The sequence below is a fragment of a genome, unplaced genomic scaffold, assembly GCF_019419815.1.
Source record: "Pyrus x bretschneideri cultivar Hongxiangsu unplaced genomic scaffold, Pyrus_bretschneideri_v1 Contig4, whole genome shotgun sequence".
NCBI lineage: Eukaryota > Viridiplantae > Streptophyta > Magnoliopsida > Rosales > Rosaceae > Pyrus > Pyrus x bretschneideri.
The window spans coordinates 4,279,586-4,297,572 of NW_025999723.1; the positions used below are offsets into that span (position 1 = coordinate 4,279,586).

The 17,987-nt window shown below is 40.1% G+C and overlaps 5 protein-coding genes across 11 annotated transcripts; 4 read left to right on the top strand and 1 right to left on the bottom strand.

Moving 5' to 3' along the window:
- Positions 1–1,298: 1,298 nt before the first annotated feature.
- LOC103953716 (peregrin) lies at positions 1,299–8,332 on the top strand. Of its 4 annotated transcripts, none has more exons than XM_048565318.1 (12): positions 1,299–2,214; positions 2,319–2,411; positions 3,081–3,341; positions 3,513–3,593; positions 5,112–5,339; positions 5,663–5,687; positions 5,789–5,858; positions 6,030–6,081; positions 6,159–6,257; positions 6,589–6,657; positions 6,758–6,929; positions 7,072–8,332. In XM_048565318.1, exons 5-12 carry the CDS (start codon positions 5,142–5,144, stop codon positions 8,106–8,108), a joined length of 1,722 nt encoding a protein of 573 aa, XP_048421275.1. In that variant the 5' UTR covers positions 1,299–2,214; positions 2,319–2,411; positions 3,081–3,341; positions 3,513–3,593; positions 5,112–5,141; the 3' UTR covers positions 8,109–8,332. The 4 variants fall into 4 exon arrangements, with proteins under 4 accessions (XP_048421275.1, XP_009363767.1, XP_048421276.1 ...); XM_009365492.3 differs by having other exon boundaries at positions 6,036–6,081; XM_048565319.1 differs by having other exon boundaries at positions 3,127–3,341.
- Positions 8,333–8,692: 360 nt separating this feature from the next.
- On the top strand, positions 8,693–10,535 carry LOC103953714. 2 transcript variants are annotated; one of them, XR_007251195.1, is made up of 5 exons: positions 8,693–9,362; positions 9,446–9,504; positions 9,768–9,824; positions 9,909–10,201; positions 10,508–10,535. XR_007251195.1 is itself a non-coding variant. In XM_009365491.3 (4 exons), the coding sequence occupies exons 1-4, from the start codon at positions 8,814–8,816 to the stop codon at positions 10,093–10,095; spliced, it is 852 nt and encodes a 283-aa protein (XP_009363766.2). In that variant the 5' UTR covers positions 8,693–8,813; the 3' UTR covers positions 10,096–10,270. The 2 variants fall into 2 exon arrangements, 1 of the variants encoding a protein (XP_009363766.2); XM_009365491.3 differs by lacking the exon at positions 10,508–10,535 and having other exon boundaries at positions 9,909–10,270.
- On the top strand, positions 10,514–11,745 carry LOC103953713 (protein SRC2). The gene is made up of 2 exons (XM_009365490.3): positions 10,514–10,970; positions 11,061–11,745. The coding sequence occupies exons 1-2, from the start codon at positions 10,514–10,516 to the stop codon at positions 11,627–11,629; spliced, it is 1,026 nt and encodes a 341-aa protein (XP_009363765.1). The 3' UTR covers positions 11,630–11,745.
- Positions 11,698–14,854, bottom strand: LOC103953712 (abhydrolase domain-containing protein abhd-5.2). The gene is made up of 6 exons (XM_009365489.3): positions 14,486–14,854; positions 13,673–14,144; positions 12,836–13,175; positions 12,472–12,570; positions 12,264–12,384; positions 11,698–12,074 (listed from the first exon to the last, which is right to left on the bottom strand). The coding sequence occupies exons 1-6, from the start codon at positions 14,703–14,705 to the stop codon at positions 11,860–11,862; spliced, it is 1,467 nt and encodes a 488-aa protein (XP_009363764.1). The 5' UTR covers positions 14,706–14,854; the 3' UTR covers positions 11,698–11,859.
- Positions 14,855–14,945: 91 nt separating this feature from the next.
- Positions 14,946–17,159, top strand: LOC103953711 (quinone oxidoreductase-like protein 2 homolog). 3 transcript variants are annotated; one of them, XM_048565321.1, is made up of 6 exons: positions 14,946–15,304; positions 15,407–15,523; positions 15,613–15,693; positions 15,793–16,051; positions 16,449–16,592; positions 16,867–17,159. In XM_048565321.1, exons 1-6 carry the CDS (start codon positions 14,946–14,948, stop codon positions 16,960–16,962), a joined length of 1,056 nt encoding a protein of 351 aa, XP_048421278.1. In that variant the 3' UTR covers positions 16,963–17,159. The 3 variants fall into 3 exon arrangements, with proteins under 3 accessions (XP_048421278.1, XP_048421279.1, XP_048421280.1); XM_048565322.1 differs by having other exon boundaries at positions 15,613–15,672; XM_048565323.1 differs by having other exon boundaries at positions 15,415–15,523; positions 15,613–15,689; positions 15,778–16,051.
- The last annotated feature ends 828 nt before the right edge of the window (positions 17,160–17,987 follow it).

Sequence of the window (17,987 nt, forward strand, 5' to 3'; positions counted from 1 at the left end):
TTCGACTTTTTGGTATGGATCCATTTTGTTCACACCAAATGTTTGATGTAATTCATGCTATGCATATTTCAGCATCACTCAGCAAGTTGCGCTGAGAGCAATTGACAAATTCTCTTGATATCACTCATCATATTACTTTGACATATATCAATATTTGTTGCCATGTGTGCAACATAGTTCGGCTGACGACAACATGTCCAAAGTGTTCAACGAAATGCCTCGAGGGAAATAAATTGTGCACGCTTTGCGCTGTATTTCTATTAAAAAAAACCCTAAGACCTTTAACATTGGGAGCCCCCCAATGTTCGAATTCTGAATCCGGTATTGCATATATGAGGAGTTGAAAATTTCTCCCAAGTCCTAGTTTTTCATTCCATTTCACCGGAAATTTTGCAATTTAAGTCGTTAACAACATTTACTTATGAAATCAATCATCAGTTTCATAACCAAATAAATGATAGGGAAATTAAATTCATATATAACTTGGAGAATTTACGTCATCATTCCAATTGGCAGATAATATACATCCAAAAGAAATCTGGGAATTTACATCATCATTCTAATCTACCGATGTATGCATCCAAAATAAATTAATACCTTACACATAGATAAAAGGAATTCACTCAAACAAAGTCCTCAAACACCTTTCTCTAATGTACAAAATGAGAAATAAAGGAGGTTTTTTTTTTTTTTTTTTTTTTTTTAAGTGTTAATAACATTCTTTTTGTAAAATCGTGAATACATGCAATAGAAAATAGTGAATATTTGGATTGTTAACAAAAATTTGATTGTGTAATCATACAAGGTGACATAATTCTTTATTTTAATTCCTGATAATAAAAAACAGTAAGTATTCTCAAGTTTATCTTGAACCATTTTTGTCATTTCATAAGAAAACTACCAATTTTAATCCTAAATCCTAAAGACCATTTCTTTTCATTTTCACTGTCAGAAAGAAACTATTGGGGAATTTATGTGAGGAGAATACTTGGGTACTCACTTGAGAGGAGAGATTTTTCAGTGTGGCCGTTACATGAGATGATACATCACGTGCCATTATATAAATGGTGGGATATGTGTGTTAAAAAGTTAATAAGTTAAAAAATAAAATTTCTCACCACTTATATAAAAACACGTGATGTATCATCCATATTCCCGTCACAACTAAAAGTTTCTTCGTTGGAGAGTACCCAATATACTGATTTTATTATATGGAACAATTAAATAGCGACACATGTTCATTTGCACACATATAACCAATTAGCCTTTATTCTTCTAGCCAAACATGTGTTATTGTGCTATCCAAACACGGTGGAAACACTACCCAGCCGTCCATCCCAATCCACCATCTTTCCCCACCACCACCAACCAAAGTCGCCCAATCCACCATCCTTTAAACACACCGATTCATCTCCTTCCTTCCTCCCTTGATTTGGTGCTGCCATGGCAAATCTACCATGGCTGCCGGCAGACCCACCCCCGTCCCCTCTCCACGCACTCGCCACCCTCATCACCAACGTGTTTCCTCTTCAATCCCTCTCTTCTCCGGTGAGCCATAACCAACCTTTCCCTTTTCCGTCGACCCCCACTCTCTCATGCTCTTCGACGGTGATGTTTGGTTACAAGAATAGTGGGTTTATTTAATTTGTTTTAAAATAACATGTGTCATGATATTACTGGGCCAACTAAAAGGTTCAGTATATTGGATACTCACAAGTGAGTACCCAAGTTTTGTCGTCTATGTGACGGCAGTTTGGCTACAAACCCACCGAGTTTATGCTATGTGGATCTGTTGTCCCATGGAAAACATCACTTCTTAATCGATTTAGCGACCATTTGCAAAGCGCAGTTGTATCCAAGCTTCTCCACATCCTCCTCCTTCACCATGTTTCCTGAATTTCGCAGAGGTCAAAGAAATAGCAGCGTTTCAGCACCGTTTCAGCACCGTCTTCTTTTACTGCAATGGCGACAGTGGCGTCAGATTCCGACCCAGAAGGAGTAGGTCACTGCAACCCCTCAAAGTTATGGACTATTGGGGCTCTCTTGATCCTCCCTTCATGCAAAAAGGCGGAGAAATTTCCCCAAAAGATCACAACTTTGAGTGCTCCGGCTGCTTGGAAAATCTTCAAAGTCGGCAAGAACATCTCATCAGTCATTTGGATCCTACGATTATGGGGTTTTCATCATTGCTTGCAAATTCGAGACTGAATCTTTGTAAGAAAACCCAACATTTTCTATGATTCCTATCTCTATATCTTTTGGGTTTTTGTTGATTTTCATAAACAAGTTTATGTAAGTGATGAATTTGGTTTTTGTAGTGAGGGTTGATGATCCAAGAAATCTTCTTGGCCACTTCGGATTGCTTCAGACCACCATAACTGGGTTTCCAATGGTTTCAGAAATTGATACTGGTATGCTTGCTTCTGCAGTTATCGTGTTTATTGAAGTGTTTTCTTAACAAATATTTAATATAATTGATTTGTTTTTTTAGCTTTACCTACCTTTTTCAGTGTGGTATGTGCTATATGAACAAGCCTTATCACATAATTGATTCGTGTTAAAGCATTGAGCACAAGGCATGACCACAAAATAGATATAGAAACTAATGTGCTTTAATCAAGAGCATCTAAAGGTCCTATAGTGTATTCGTTCTAAACTTTAAAGAATGATCTATATTTGGGAAACACGTAGGAGTTTGTAGGCATTTGTCAAGTGGTTCGTTCACTGATTTAGTCCAAGATTTTCATAACAGATGGCGCATTATTCAGAAATTATATCTAAAGCTAGATATGTGTTTTTATTTTTTGTTCATGCTTCAAGAGAGTTACTAAGAAATTGCCATAATAGTGAAGATTTGATTTGTAAAGGCTTCTGAGAAATCAATTCAAAATCACACATGGAAATGAAACAAAGTAATCGTTTGTAACTCTTCATTTTATTTTCATTTACATTACTTTTAGAAAAATAAAGCTCTTATTCATTTCAATCGCTTTTGTTACCGCACTTTAGAGAATGAATTTGAGTTTAACCGCTAAGTTTTGTTTTTTATTTATGCATTTATTCTTGATGTGTTTTGCCAGATGTGGCAAATGCCACTGCACTGGTTAACTATAACGCATTTGTCAGGTCAAGTGCTTCATGCACCGGGTGACCCATGCTAGTCATTATCCGTTCATATCCAATCAAATCCACCAAGCTTACCTTAAATGAGGGGTGGAATTTATTGAGGCGCTTTATAAAATGGCCTTCATAGGGTTTGTTTGAGCAATGAGGATTGACCTTATCGCGGCGGAGGTCTTGTAAATACTTTCGCTGGTCGGTTTCTTGAAGAAGAGCAATTGGTAATTCTCTATCGCTTTTATTTTTTTAATGCAAGTCTTGATTGTTGTCTTCAGTTGTTTTTTGATGGCCGAAGGAGAATCTAAGAACAAAAATTGCAGATCTTGATTGCTCTTAGATAATCTTCCTATGTTTTTGTATATTCACTAATCATTTTTTGCTGTCATGATCAGGATATAAAGGGATCGAGGGTTTACTAGTGGTGAATCGTTGAGTAGATCAGTTGCACGGATATCACATTTACGATAATCGAGGTAAGCTGCTGATAGGCAAGTCCTGCTAAAAAGAAAGAGTATTTCTGATAATCAGAAATATGAGTGAAATTTTTTTTACCCCTTCCCAAAGGGCTTTGTACCTTGTTGATTCTTTAATTGTTTTTATATCAAGTGGTATTTTTGACATAATTGGATATAATCCTATCATTTATGTTGTGGTTGTCATCAATTTATGATATTGATGTGTTAAGATTTTGTCTCTTAGAGAAGCTCTGATGCCGAAATGGTTGTGATTGGTAAGAATTGAAGGATTTGGAGTAGTATTGGAAGTTCATTGATGTCGAAAATGTTGCGGCTGGTACAAAAAATGATAGATTTGGAGTAGGCTTGGAACCATTTGTGTTGAAATCAGACCTTCAAGCACACTTGCTTGATATTAAGCTAAACCCAGAGTCATAATATTTTGGAATCTGAGCTTGGTTCCAACACCTGATTGCTTATCAGATTGTTAAACAGTTGATGCCCAAAGGGGAGAAGTCAAATGGATGGAGGAAGGGAAATATTTATATACTCTAGTTTGGTTATAAATTAGAATGTCCAAGGATTTTAGGGTTATGCGATGTCCCTAATTTGAATCCGAGTCCAGAAAATGGGTTTGGGGGATTTCTAGGTGTAAAACACAGAAGTTTTCCTCATAAAAAAGAAAAAAAACAGGTCCATCAAATTAGCAATATAATGAAGAAACAAACAAGGAAAAAGAACATGTACCATGTTCATTATGTAGCCTGTCATTGAGTGTGTATTTCTCTTCATGTGTCTTCTTTTGTGGAAAATGCCAAATAGATGGTGGTAGTAGTACTCATTAATGCAAAAACAGGTTGCATGTTGTTCTTTTGGAATATGTATTCTATTAAAATTGGACTCGAAAATTCACTTGCCTTCTTTTAGGAGATTGAATTGTGAATAAGAAACTTATGAAAGTTAACATAATTACTCATATTTCATTCTGCAGAGTACAAGACGATTGGGGTTTGCTTTTTTTGGTTTGCATTTATTGTAAAACTGGCAATGTTTCAGTTGAATAATGGTTGAATTTGTGTTCTATCACATTGTAAATCTGAGATCGGGTGGCATCAGTTCTTTCAAATTTTTCCAATTTTGCTTGGTTGACTATTATGCAAATCAGATTTTTTAAATTGAGATAAAAAGGGTGCCAAATCTAAAGAAGTGAAAGATGTGATGGTTTCCTATCTAAGAGCATGTGAGAGAATATGAAAATTCAGTGAGTTTTCTAGTAAGAAGAGCACTGATCAACATGGTTTTGTGAAGTTTGAGAACCTCCCCACAGATTAAGTTTAGGAACAAATATATCCGATGTCACCCTTACTCTTCCACTAAAACTATTTCTTTTTTGTGGAATCACTAGGAATTTCAGTGCCTTTTATTTTCTGACACCTTTACTTTTCCAAAATTGAATGTATTATACATGAACATCTCATAGTCTTCTTGAAATTACCATGCTTCATCCTGATATTTATCACTTGATTTATGGATTAGGAGACTGGAAAATAACAAATAGCAGTAACTATGACGTCAGACGGAAATAGACGTAAGAGCGCAAGGTTACTGGATGCGGAAAGCAAGGGCAAGAAAATATGTTACGCTGAAGAGGATGTGTCTTCTGAAGAAGATGATTCCTGCCAGACACGGAGAAGAAAAAAGGTTCAGATTGGACCTGTCCAAGATCCGGCCGCAAGCAGAAATGAGAATAAACTGAAAACAAAGGTGTGTACTTAATAATGCTGTGAAAACTGGAACGGTTATTGAAGTGGGAATGTCGAAGTGTGTTGACATAATATGTATGTAAATATACCTTATATAGAATAATATCGGACCACTTGACGATTAATTTATTCTTTTGAGTTTTTTATTAGTCAAGCATAATTTCTGAGTAATAAAATCTGGCAGGCACTCCACATCTTTTCTACATACTTTATATTTATTTAAGTTAATTTATTTTGAATGTAAGGACATGATTGTTTATTGTGAATTTTGCACTAGAGTCGTGGTTTTTAATCTTTTTTTTTTTGTGTGTGCATAAATTGCAGGTTGACAATACACATGCTGGTGATGGTCTGTATTTTTTTTCTTTAAGATTTAAATTGCAACTTACTATATATATGCTAAGAATAAAAAGACTCGGTAATTCATTTTTATTGTATTTAATCAAACAGCTGCCATGCCATCAGAGACGCCTCTACCAGAATCATGGAAGCTTGAACTGCTTCTTAGCTTTCTGCGAAAGTAAACACTGGGTTATGACATCTTTTCTTAATGATTATTTACAGTTAGCCACGCTATAATATTTAATGAAGTGAAATTTTGTTTTCTTTTGCTCGTATAAGTGATTAGTGTCTTCTTTAGTGAATTCCTCATTGAGAAAGTTAATGCCTTTCTATCTGTCTCCAACTTTAACTACAGGAAAGACTCTTACAATATGTTTGCAAAACCAGTAAATCCACAAGAGGTTTGCCCTCTTTATTTATGGTCTTTCCAAGTGTATATACTTGTATAGTTGCTAATATATGGTTCTTCATGTGAAAGGTTAAAGGGTACAATGATATCATTAAGGAGCCAATGGATTTCGGCACGATTTCAGAAAAACTCAGTGCAGGAAGCTACAGAACACTGGAAGAATTTCAGGTGGTTCTCTACTTGTTTTTCCTTTCAGTAAGGCTCGGAAGAGAAAACTGGTCTTTGAGCGTCTGTATTTAACTCCTCTCTCTTTTTGAGTTTGCTGAAAATTTTGGGTCAGCGTGTGCATAAACATTTGTTTTGACATAAACAGGTCATCTGGGGTTGGTTCATAAGTTTCCTTATCAAATTTTAATTTTCGTTCTACTTTATGGTTGTAGGATTGAAACAAACTGTGTCCCATCACATTTGTGATTGTAACCTTAATGGTGGATTAATTGTTAATACTGATACACAAGTCTGGTGCTTTAGTTTTGATGTTCATTTGGTCAATGTACAGCATGATGTGTATTTGGTGTCAGCCAACGCAATGTCATACAACCCCCCATCCTCCATTTTTAATAGAGAGGTCAGTACATTAAGCACTGTTATCATCAAAGTTGACCAACATTTTATGCTCTTGGAATATCCATTTTTGCCTGAACTATATTCAATTTACGGCTTTCCAGGCTCGTGATATTAAAATTATAGCGGATGAGTTGTTTGGTGCACTGAAGAATGACCTCAAAAGCTTTGAAAGTGTGCGTTCCTCAAAAACATCACGAGCTGGTATGAGGAGCAAGAACATCACGAACAGTTCTGCTGATAGGTCAACTAATGGGATGCCTTCAAGGGGTAGGTGTAAGTCCAAACTACGCATGCCCTAAGTTCAACTTTGAAATTCACATTTTGGCTAAAGTGATTATACAGGAATAGGCTACCCTCATTTCTTATGAGATATTGATCAAAGACTTATTCAGTATTCTGCATTTGCTTGTAACAGCGCAAGGGGTTGCCGAGCAGAAGTTACAAAAAGCTGAAGTTCTTAATCCTCAGTTTTCAACTTCAAACTTTCAGCGTAGAGATCTAGATCTTAATGTGGCATTATCTCATAATGGCATCAATAATTCTCAATCTTCAAATATCCTTCTGAGTTCCACCCCAACTCAGTACTGTGGTGCACAAACAAACGTTGGGCGCCATAATGGTCAGTTTATTGGGACTCTGCCCTCAATCAAAGCCTCCTTTAACAGCAGCATTGGAACTGATGTTGGTAGGGGTAGGGGTCCCGTTATAACTAATCTGCCTGCTTCAGAACTAAGGAGGCAATTTGAAAAGGTTTATGGTCCATCGCCATCTTCTTCCAGGTGGTGCTGCCCTCAGGGTAATTCAAGTTGGACTCCAGCATTTTGCTCCACACTTGGGCTGAACTCAAATTGTTCGGGAGGTGAACCACGTCAATTTCAACCTATGGGTGGTAGAGGATGCACACCGTATGGAACTAATAGTTCCAAGCAGGCAAGCGAAGGTCTGAACCGGTTGAGGCCAGCGCAGATAGGGCCACAACGACCTGTCTTCCAACCATTCGAGCAGCAAGGGCAAGGCTGGAGCACACCAACCTCTGGAAGCCAAGGTCTGAATCCATTGAGGCCAGCGGAGATAGGGCCACGACGACCTGTCTTCCAACCATTCCAGCAGCAAGAGCAAGGCCGGAGCACACCAACCTCTGGAAGCCAGGGTCTGTACCGGTTAAGGCCAGTGGAGATAGGGCCACGACGGCCTGTCTTCCAACCATTCCAGCAGCAAGGGCAAGGCCGGAGCACACCAACCTCTGGAACCAGCATGAGGCCTATAAATTTGTCAGACGTAGATCAATGGTTTGGGCATCATTGGAGTGGAGGGGTATCAAACACTGGAGCTCCTCCTGCAAGCTCACAAGGGCTAGGTGCTGCGGAAACAAACATGTTTCCTTTGAACTCTCCGCACTCAGGGGGATCAAACACTGGAGCTCCGCCTGCAAGTTCTCAGGGATGTGACTGAACCCGTGGAAATATCGGCCATGAAGGTTGTATGAATATGTTGCGTGAACAAGCATGTCAGTGTGCTCGCGGTTCTGTTTTATCGTACCGTTTCCATTTCGTCAGAACATAAGAGTTTGAAGTTATGCTTTGTTGTTTTTTTATGAAACTGCTGAGATGAACTCAACTTTTGGCTTTGGTTTTGGTTTTTCCTAGACAATTACAATCCATCTTCTGCTTGTTGCATGTTGCTTCTGTGTCGGAGGTTTTAAGTTCAATTTCTCGTTAAGTTCAATTCCCGCTACTTCTGTAGTGGGCCTAACTTGTAATGGGCCGAATAAGAGATAGTCACATATAGTGGCCCAATGGATCCTAACAATCTTAACCCTTAAAATACTACGTGTCCTCGTGCTGTTTCCGGTGAAACCTCACCGCAAGCAACCTGATTCCCTTTCCGGCAGTAAACGATAATTTGAATTTTTTAAGATTCTGAAAATTTGATTAAACCCGATGTGTCCTCATCTGTAAAAATGCAACGGACTTAGGGGCCTTTAGTGAATAAGGAGAAATATATAATGTCGATTTTGCCCTGTTAAATTGTAAAAAGGCAAGGGTATAATCGACTTATTGGACTCCAGTTGTGCTGTTTCTAATCTATCACTAGATTTTGGTACGTATACCCATTATCTTCCACTATCGACGCAGAATAAAAGCAGAGGGAAAGAGAATGGAGGTCAGTGCAGCGGTGGCTACGGCGGCTGCCGCCATGTCCGTCAAGAGCATGGAGTTGAAATGGGTAAGCAGCAGAGGCAAAACCCAGATGGAAAAAACCATAAAAACGCCATCAAAGTCCAAATCGCCATTTCCTCTGCAAGCCATGGTCCCAATTTTCATATCCACAAACCCATCTCACGTACACCCATCTGACCTCCGAGACCTCTTCACCGCCTGCAAACTCTCACCCCACCGGTTCCCCAATTACGGCGACGACGGCGGCGTTGAAGCCGTCGACTTGCACAAGCTGCGCATTGCTCTCTCCCACAGCTCAGTCCTGGTCTCTGTCTTCTGCAAGCCAAGTGATTTAATTGGTGATTCATCATCGTTATCTTCTTCCATCGAAGCGCAGCAGCAAAAGAGGAAGAAGAAGAAGACGGTTGGCTTTGGAGAGTTGCTTCATAATGCGGTGACGCCTGTTTCACCATCTAACGGTCAGTTGGTCGGCTTTGGCCGCGCCGTTTCCGATCTCGGACTCACCGCCTCCGTCTACGATGTCATGGTATAAATTAACACCATTTTTCCAAGAGAAAATGTTGAAATATGGATGTATTGGATGAAGATGCTTCAGTGTCTGTTTGTCAGGTGATTCCTTCGTTGCGGGAAATGGGAATCGGCAGGATGATTGTTAGAAGAATCATAAGGTACTTCAGTTTTCTATCGTTCTTGAAAACCGACTTTTCGTAAAGTTTTCAACTTCATCTTTTCCCTGAATGGTCCCTTCATGATATGTTCATTTAGCTCACATTGTTAAGTAACACCGGGATTTGCAGACTTGGGCGTAACTCAGTTGGCTACCCAAGTTCGAATTCTCTTCCTGTAGTTTAGATGAGATTAGAATATCGCTCCCATAAGAAAAACGCAAGGATTTTGTGGTGTGTGAAAAGCTTTCCATTACTTGTTGCAGAATACTCACAAGTAGAGACATCTATGACATAGCAGCCCTGTGCTCAGAAGATGAGAGGTAACAATTACACAGATCTCGCTTGAATGCCGAAAAGCCTCAATCTTTTGGTGAAAAAAATATCTGCTGTGAATCTTGATTCAGGTCATTCTTCAAAGGGTGTGGCTTTGGGGATGACATTTTGGCCTCCACTGCAATGATGTATACAAGGAGTAGTATTTCAACTGATCCTGAAGGCAATCAACAGATGATTAAACGTGCCGGTCGGAAGCTATTGCTAGTTCCACCCCTCTTAAGTACCTTAGGATGCAAGAAGACTAGGAAATCGTAAAGCCCAGCCCCGATATACCCTTGGCTGCAGCATCTAGATTTGAGACCCAAAACGGACTCTTTTCTTCTTCTCTTTTCCTGGAGGGAGGGAGTAAGCTAGTTTACCTGTAAGCTTTTGATCAAGTAAACTTGTGTAAAAAATAGTCTCACTGTTATATATTGCCTTCATAGTCATATTCCCTACAGTATTATGCTGTGCGTTTTGTATTTTAAATCACAGATTCCTGCCCATCTGTGGTGCACTTTTGGCAGGGAAAAGAAGTCTGACAAAAGGGGTTAGCCCAAAATGTTGGTAGGGCATAAAAATTATCTCACCTCCAAAGTAAAGTAGCAATTTAGATCATGCTAAACAGCTTCCCTTCTTTTTCTTCAAGAAAGTTGTCTCTCTCAGCTTCTCTCTTTCCTTCAATTAGCCTGGCATGGGGAAACTCTGGGTTGAAGTGTGCCTGATATCCGCTCGAGGGCTCACGCGTTCCTCTTCGTTATGGAAGCTCCAGTGGTATGCTGTTGGGTGGACTAATCCCAACAACAAATACTGCACCAAGATTGATGCATCTGGAAATGCAAATCCGGTTTGGAGAACCAAGTTTGCTACCTTGGTTGAGGGCTCAGAGGCGGACTTGCAGGATCTGGCGCTGCATATTGAAGTGTACAGCAGAGAGCCTATATTCCTCGGAGAAAAGCTTCAGGGGACGGCAACTATTGTCCTGAAAGAGTTTCTGTCTAAGCATAACAAGAACTCTGGGGCTCCAAGGCAAGGAGCTGAAGAAGTCGGGAGCTACCAGTTGCGGAAGAAGAACTCCAACAAACCTCAAGGGTTTGTCGATGTTTCAATACGGATTTCCGAGGATATGGAAGCTCGAAGCTCGTACACAGGTTCATAATTTATCGAAAAACTTTGAAAGATCTTTGTATAAATTGAGTTTCGAATTTAATGTGATTAGACTTCACTTCTGTTTTTTATAGGCAGTGAGGGAGGACCTATGGATCACAGCAATACCATCACCTTGGCTACTGGAGACGGGTCTGCACCGGCGATACGACCTGTAGCTCGACAACAAAGGCCAGAAGATCAGTTCCGTATCAACTCCCCATATGCACAACCATTGCCTTTCCCTCCAAACTATTCCAATCCATCTGCAGTTGGACCAAGCTACCCACCAGCCAGCGCCACAAGTTACCCACCAGCAAACGGACCAAACTACCCTTCAGCAAGCGGACCAAGCTACCCACCAGCAGGCGGGCCAAGCTATCAGCCGCCTAGAACTCCACCACCGCCTCCCCCACCTTCTAATGTTGGCTACATACCCACTTTTGTCCGGAGAACAGATCGAATGGCAGAGACCTATATCAATATGCCATCATCTGGAGCACCGCCTGGTCGCAGAGGAGCAGCTGGTGTTGGAATGGGAATCGGTGCTGGAGCGCTGGCGGCTGGTGCTGTGATCTTTGGTGATGACTTCATGTCAGGATTCGACGTTCCTTCTGGCTTACAAGATGCTAGTCTTACTATATCAATTGATCCTCCTTTCTGAGCATGTTTGTAATTAGCATCAGATTATGAAATGAAAATCTGTTAATTACTTGTTAATTACAACTATAATCATCCAAACATAAATTTTATAATGAAAAGTATTGTGTTATACTTCAATTTACAGGCATTTCCCATTCCGTTGCTGAAAAAAAATTCACGTCCTAAGAACTTCGCCTGAGCACATTCCGATGTTAATTTGCTTGATCAAACCCGTCATTTATGAGACAAGCGTCACACTACAGCTTGTATGTGCTGCTCCTGAGAGTCTCCCAAAGCTGTTTGCAGAAACTTCTTAACTATCGAGACAAACTCATGAAATTTCTCTTCATGTGGCAAGTGACCACAGTGCTTTATTACTTCAAGGTAAGATCCGGGTATGGCTTGTGATAGCCTCTTGGCATTCCACGAGGGGACAATCCGGTCAGTATCACCCGTAACAATCAGAACTGCGTTTCAAAGAGAGAATGATTAGGATCAACATTACATGTTTCCTCTCCAACATAAACGATAAGACAGTGTCTATTAGCAGAGCATAAAAGGTCTTGGCTAGACTAAAAGTTCATGGCTCAAACACACTAGCCAAAACTAGAATCTGGTTATTTGGCTCGGGGAAAAATATATGGTTAAACTGTTACCAGGGCATGAGATTTCACGAAGTCTTTTCGACAATGGTGGCTTCGACTCAGATGAAGTGTCAGTGAGCATTGCTGCTGTGTACTCCAGAAGTGCCTTGTCCCAACCCTTAATCCTCAATGGCTGCATGTCATACGAACGTCCAGGTGAGCACTATGCTCCCCCGAAACCAAACACAAGAAAGAAGGCAAAACTATTCAAGATGATAACCTTTGTATAACCTTGTATGACATGTTCAGTGACTTGTTTCGAGTCATACCACGCATTCTTAACACCAGCAACACCAAACTTATCAATAACCATCCTCACCTGAAAATCGTATGGTAAGTTACTGTCAGATGTCAAAAAAAGAAAATACCAGTATATCTTGTCCAGGGACATAACTAAACAACCATTGTACTGAACTAATAGATTTTTCAAGCCAGAACTTAGGACATTAGGAGAAAATGTTTTCGAGACAATCTTAAACGTTTGATCTTTTGCTCTAGTTCGCTGGAACACTTGATCAATTTACAGTAACTGGAAAAATGAAACCAAATGCAATGTAAAAAAATTGAGAGAGGGAGATCCTTACGAGCATTGCAGCAAAGGCAGAGCGTAGAATAGCCAATAAGAATTTCTTGTACAAAGAGTTAAGCATGCCAACCATTCCCTTCACGAGTCGCATTACTGCGTCTGAAATAAATTTGGTAAACTTGGACAGAGTCTTGAAAAACTGGATAAATGGATTTCCTTGATTTACAGAATTTGAGGCATCTTCTTCAGTCTGGTTATCTTCTTCCGGTTGATGGCCCTTAGCAACCTTCTCAATAGCCCTTGGGGCAAAAATTGCTGGGGAGATAAGGATTAGAGCAGCAACACGCTCTGGGGATTCAAAATATGAATCAACTGCTACAAGACAACCAGCGGAATGCCTGATTTAAAAATTCAAATCATAGTGATGAAACGATGACAATGATTGAGAAGCTTTACTATCTCTCCTAAAACAACTTATATATAGCCCAAAGGCACTAAACGAGACTTAATCTCAATGGGAGTACCAAGAAAATGTCAGCATAACCATTTTTTTTCCTTTCTCAAGACTGATTTATAGGGTGCAGAATTTGCCCGTGTTTTCTTCTCTTCTAGATCAGCGAATATCATATTCAATGCTTGCATAGATGGTGCTAGTCATTTTGATTCGGACACAACAATAAAAACGGCTAAGATGACTGGCCACCCGGTCAGCAAATTTATATGTTTCATTGAGGATTTAATTCAAGTTTATCCAACATCTACTCAGGGTAATCCAAAGTACGAGCTTTCTTGACACATGCATGTTTACTAAAATTGCAATCTCCAGAATAGATAAATGAAAATCAAGGATTCCCTTAGAATAAAAGGCAGATCAAGAGAACGACAATGTACATACCCCACTAGAATCGCCTTCTCAGCTGCCAGAAAATCCATGAAGTACAAGGTAGCAAGCACTGCAAACGCCATGGAGTACGGATTCAAAGGCTTGGATTCCCCATTTTCAAAAGACAAATGCCCAAAAGCGCTTACCCTTGATGTCAATCCAAAGGCTGGTCTATCAAAGGCAAGAACTTTGGAACCAGTAGCCTCTGCCAACGGCTTCATAACTCGACTGAACGAGAAAACTGAGGCTCCGAAGCCATGTAACAAAATCATAGGAAACCCAACATTCTTAGTCTGGCTAGAGAGAGCCTCAGCCTCATGTACCTGTGATTGTGCATCATATACCTTGTGGTGTATCTCCACTCCTCTAAACTCACAAAAACAACTATCCGGGTCAGCTAAAAGTTTCGGATTCTCCAGTTCATCTTCTTCAACCCCAGCTATTCCCCTCCTCTTCTGCTTTGTTTGCACATCCAGCAATTGCTCTGGTGGTGATTTAAAGTCAGAAATAAAATAAAAAAAAATAAAAAAAAAAACAAACAAACAAACAAACATACACAAAAGGTGAAGGGAAGTGATTTCCACACACCCCTTTGTCTCCTTATGCACGTCTCTGTTTAATTCTAACTTACGCAGAAGGAGAAATCATTTCCTAACGTATACTAACAACTAAGAACAACCCAATAAGGCATAAAGCAAAACAGGAGCAAATAATTCCAATGATGAAAAGTTATCCCACTTCCCAATTCCAACGGCTAATTAACATGATGAGCGGAATAACGAGTATCGATAATAAAACACAGAAAGATAAGGAATTTACGCTTACCAGAACCGGAGTATTGGGCGCCGCCGGAGCCACTGACGGAAGCAGCAGAAGCGACCGGAAAAGACTTGAGAATTGTGTGGTTTTTGGCATCTGAACCAAATCTTGACGGAAAGCTTAAGCTGATGGTGGTGTTGCCGCCACGAAAGCTTGATACTTCGCTGCAATTCTTGAGCAAGGAAAAGTCCGGAGGAAGCACCCCAACTCCTGCGCAGCTCCCCATTGGGATTTTGGCGCCTTCAATCTCTACCCACTCACCTGAACTTTACGTAGTGGCCTTGAATCTGTGAAAAGACTTTTATTTAGGTGTCAAATTGTAATATAACTTGCACTTTGGGTGATTCAATGTAAAATTATTAGTTCGTGAGGCAAATTCACAAAAATAAAAAAATTCAGGGGCCATTTCTGCAATTCTTCTTTTTATTAATGTAAGAATTGGACAGTCTAGTTGAAATTCCCGAGGATGACGACGATGGAGGCTGTGGTGTGCCGGAAACTGGGCGACCCGACACAACCCATATCAGACGGAGGAGCGGAGAAAGCGATAGTGGTGGAGAAGAACCACCCAATTCCGGAATTGGGTTCTCCGACATCGGTGAGAGTGAGAGTGAAAGCTACGAGCTTGAACTACGCCAATTATCTGCAGATACTGGGTAAGTACCAGGAGAAGCCGCCCCTCCCTTTCATCCCCGGCTCCGACTACTCCGGGACCGTCGACGCCGTCGGACCCGCCGTCTCCAAGTTCAAAGTCGGCGACTCTGTTTGCTCTTTTGCCGCCCTCGGCTCTTTCGCCCAATTCATCGTCGCCGATCAGAAAGAGCTGTGAGTTCACTTTTCCCCTCTCCCCTCCTCTCTCTCTCTCTCTCTCTCTCTCTCTCTCTCTCTCTCCCTCTCCCTCTAAATTACTGATGTGGGATTGTTGAGGTTGGAAGGTTTGGAGTGCCGGAGGGGTGTGATCTGGTGGCTGCCGGTGCACTGCCTGTTGCATTTGGGACCTCACACGTGGCACTTGTTCATAGGGCCAATTTGTCCTCCGGTCAAGTACTGATCTTTCTGATAATCTTTCTGTGTTTGTTTTTCTATGTGTTTGTTCGTGTTTGATTTATTGTGTTGTGTGTGTGAATTTGTAGGTATTGCTGGTTCTTGGTGCAGCTGGAGGAGTTGGCCTTGCGGCCATACAGATTGGCAAGGTTGTGGGAGCCATTGTCTAGGTACTTAAACTTGTTTCGATTTGACTGTAATGTTCGTTAGTTTTGCTTTTGAATGCATTTAAGAAATGGGATTTTTTTTGTTGGGTGCTTAATTTGCAGGGGAGCTGAGAAGGTGGAGTATTTGAAGCATTTGGGGATTGATCATGTGGTGGACTCGAGCAGCGAAAATGTTATCCAAAGTGTGAAGGATTTCTTGAAATCCCGAAAGCTTAAAGGGGTTGACGTTTTGTATGATCCGGTTGAAGGCAAGCTTACGAAAGAGGCCATGAAGGTTTTGAGTTGGGGAGCCAACATTTTGGTCATAGGCTTTGCAAGTGGAGAGGCCCCTGTCATTCCTGCAAATATTGCACTCGTTAAGGTACAATTATTGATTGTTTGCAGTCCCAAATATCGCAATTGTTGGCGGCAATGAGTAATGCCGGCTTAAGATTCGATGGTTAGAGAAACATGGGAGTATTTAGGATTGATCAGTGGATAGGAATTGATCACCTGAAACTCTTACTTCCTTTTTCCAAGTACTGATTGCAGAACCAAGTCGATGGTTTAACAGTAACTACGACTTCAATCATATAGCCTTTAGCATCTGTATGTGAAGCGATCATTGCTTGAAATATATGAGAATAATGTTGGAGAAGGCTGAATGAAAATATGAGTATAAAATTGTGTATCTAACTTACGTGGGTCTTACTTATATTTTGTCCCTGAAGTTTTCGTTCAAGAATAATGCGCTTATGCTTGTGTGTTATTTGCACCAGAACTGGACGGTGCATGGACTTTACTGGGGTAGCTACAAAATACATCAACCAGGTGTTCTTGAAGAATCACTCAAGGAGCTACTGTCCTGGGTGGCAAGAGGCTTGATCAGCATCCGCATTTCTCATGCTTATCGCCTGCCCGAGGTTAGGAACTCGTACTCTTTTTTAACCTCTTATCAGAGCTACCAGCTCTGGCTTCTGAGTTTTCAGTACTCTGTGTGAGTAACATTATGATTTGGATGATGGTATGAAGACACATCCTATAGAACTGATCAGATATAAGTGAACGATATTTAGAATAATTCTTCAAGGAACTCCGTCTAGTATTGTCCATGTGATTAGGTGATTTGTTGCTTTGACTTCAGTTTACTGCGGAGATTGATTATCTGAGCTGTTTTCATTTGCATGTAAATGACAGGCCAATCTCGCTTTCTCTGCCATCAAAGATAGGAAAGTCACTGGAAAAGTGATGCTTGTTCTCGATGACGAGAGAAGTGCAAGGTCAAAGCTTTAACTGGATCAGAGTTCATCCGGGATGGCGGAGCCTTGTAATCGTTGGCACTTCAAAACCAGAAACATTCGTAATGTGTTAAGCGTAGTTTACCATTTGATCAGATGATGATAGAAAATCAAATAAGATCTGTTTGATCATATAATGATAGAAAATCAAATAAAATCTGATGGTTGGGGCCCGTAGTACCAGTTATGTAACCTCTCTGTTTTATTGACCTGCCTCTGTTTGTCCATTTTTGTTCATTTGTGAATGCACAATGAAGCCAAGCTTTGAATTTCGTGGATGGCAAATTAAATTTTAATTCAGTTGCCCATTGTGAGATTTAGCCGAGCTCTCCTTCCCATTAGTGTAAAAATATCGATGTATTAAAAAAAAAATTGAAGCCAAGGTTTATTTGCGAATGCGAGATCAATTAATTGATGCACTTCAATTGAGATTACAAAAGCGATATTTTATCACATTTTTTTATTGATTAAGATAAGAGAGTATTAACGAAAAGCTCACAGTACTGTTCACTTTAATGAAAAACCATATTTTTACACTAAAAAGTCAAACCTGTTACTATTCACTTTATCTTTTATTTTGTCTTTATCATTAAAACTCAAACTTTTCAAACCATTTTTATTAGTTTTCTTTAAAATAATTGTTTTTTATGTATGGGAGGGAAAAGAAGGCAAAAAAAGAGGAGGTTTGGGTTCCACCAATGAGAGGTGATGCAAAGAGGACGTGCTCCTAATTTGTTAAAATGTTTGTTTAGCCAAGAAGCCCATGTTCCATGTTATTCTCTTTTTTTGGTCAATGCATTTGAGGGCATTTTTGCTCACCATCTTATTTATTACCGTTAGATGAATTTGAATTTTATCATTGTTAGATGAGTTTGAATTTTAAAATTTGTGCGTATCTACTACACGAATCTCGAAATTTCCCAAGAAAGAGCCGCCGTCAACAAGCTCGTGTTTTCTGCACCAGAATAAGGCTCCGTTTCATCAAAGATCCGTTCTTTTTCGTTTACATTGTAATGATCA

Excerpts from the sequence above, each read along its gene's own strand:
- LOC103953716 (XM_048565318.1), top strand. The coding sequence starts at position 5,142 with ATGACGTCAGACGGAAATAGACGTAAGAGCGCAAGGTTACTGGATGCG. Across the intron at positions 5,340-5,662 it reads AGAATAAACTGAAAACAAAG|GTTGACAATACACATGCTGG; the intron begins GTGTGTACTTAA and ends CATAAATTGCAG. Across the intron at positions 6,258-6,588 it reads GAACACTGGAAGAATTTCAG|CATGATGTGTATTTGGTGTC; the intron begins GTGGTTCTCTAC and ends GTCAATGTACAG.
- LOC103953714 (XM_009365491.3), top strand. The coding sequence starts at position 8,814 with ATGGAGGTCAGTGCAGCGGTGGCTACGGCGGCTGCCGCCATGTCCGTC. Across the intron at positions 9,363-9,445 it reads CCTCCGTCTACGATGTCATG|GTGATTCCTTCGTTGCGGGA; the intron begins GTATAAATTAAC and ends TCTGTTTGTCAG. Across the intron at positions 9,505-9,767 it reads ATTGTTAGAAGAATCATAAG|AATACTCACAAGTAGAGACA; the intron begins GTACTTCAGTTT and ends TACTTGTTGCAG.
- LOC103953713 (XM_009365490.3), top strand. The coding sequence starts at position 10,514 with ATGGGGAAACTCTGGGTTGAAGTGTGCCTGATATCCGCTCGAGGGCTC. Across the intron at positions 10,971-11,060 it reads AGCTCGAAGCTCGTACACAG|GCAGTGAGGGAGGACCTATG; the intron begins GTTCATAATTTA and ends TGTTTTTTATAG.
- LOC103953712 (XM_009365489.3), bottom strand. The coding sequence starts at position 14,705 with ATGGGGAGCTGCGCAGGAGTTGGGGTGCTTCCTCCGGACTTTTCCTTG. Across the intron at positions 14,145-14,485 it reads CGCCCAATACTCCGGTTCTG|AGCAATTGCTGGATGTGCAA; the intron begins GTAAGCGTAAAT and ends AATCACCACCAG. Across the intron at positions 12,385-12,471 it reads TCATACAAGGTTATACAAAG|CCATTGAGGATTAAGGGTTG; the intron begins GTTATCATCTTG and ends TATGACATGCAG.
- LOC103953711 (XM_048565323.1), top strand. The coding sequence starts at position 14,946 with ATGACGACGATGGAGGCTGTGGTGTGCCGGAAACTGGGCGACCCGACA. Across the intron at positions 15,524-15,612 it reads CCAATTTGTCCTCCGGTCAA|GTATTGCTGGTTCTTGGTGC; the intron begins GTACTGATCTTT and ends GTGAATTTGTAG. Across the intron at positions 15,690-15,777 it reads AAGGTTGTGGGAGCCATTGT|GTGCTTAATTTGCAGGGGAG; the intron begins CTAGGTACTTAA and ends TTTTTTTGTTGG.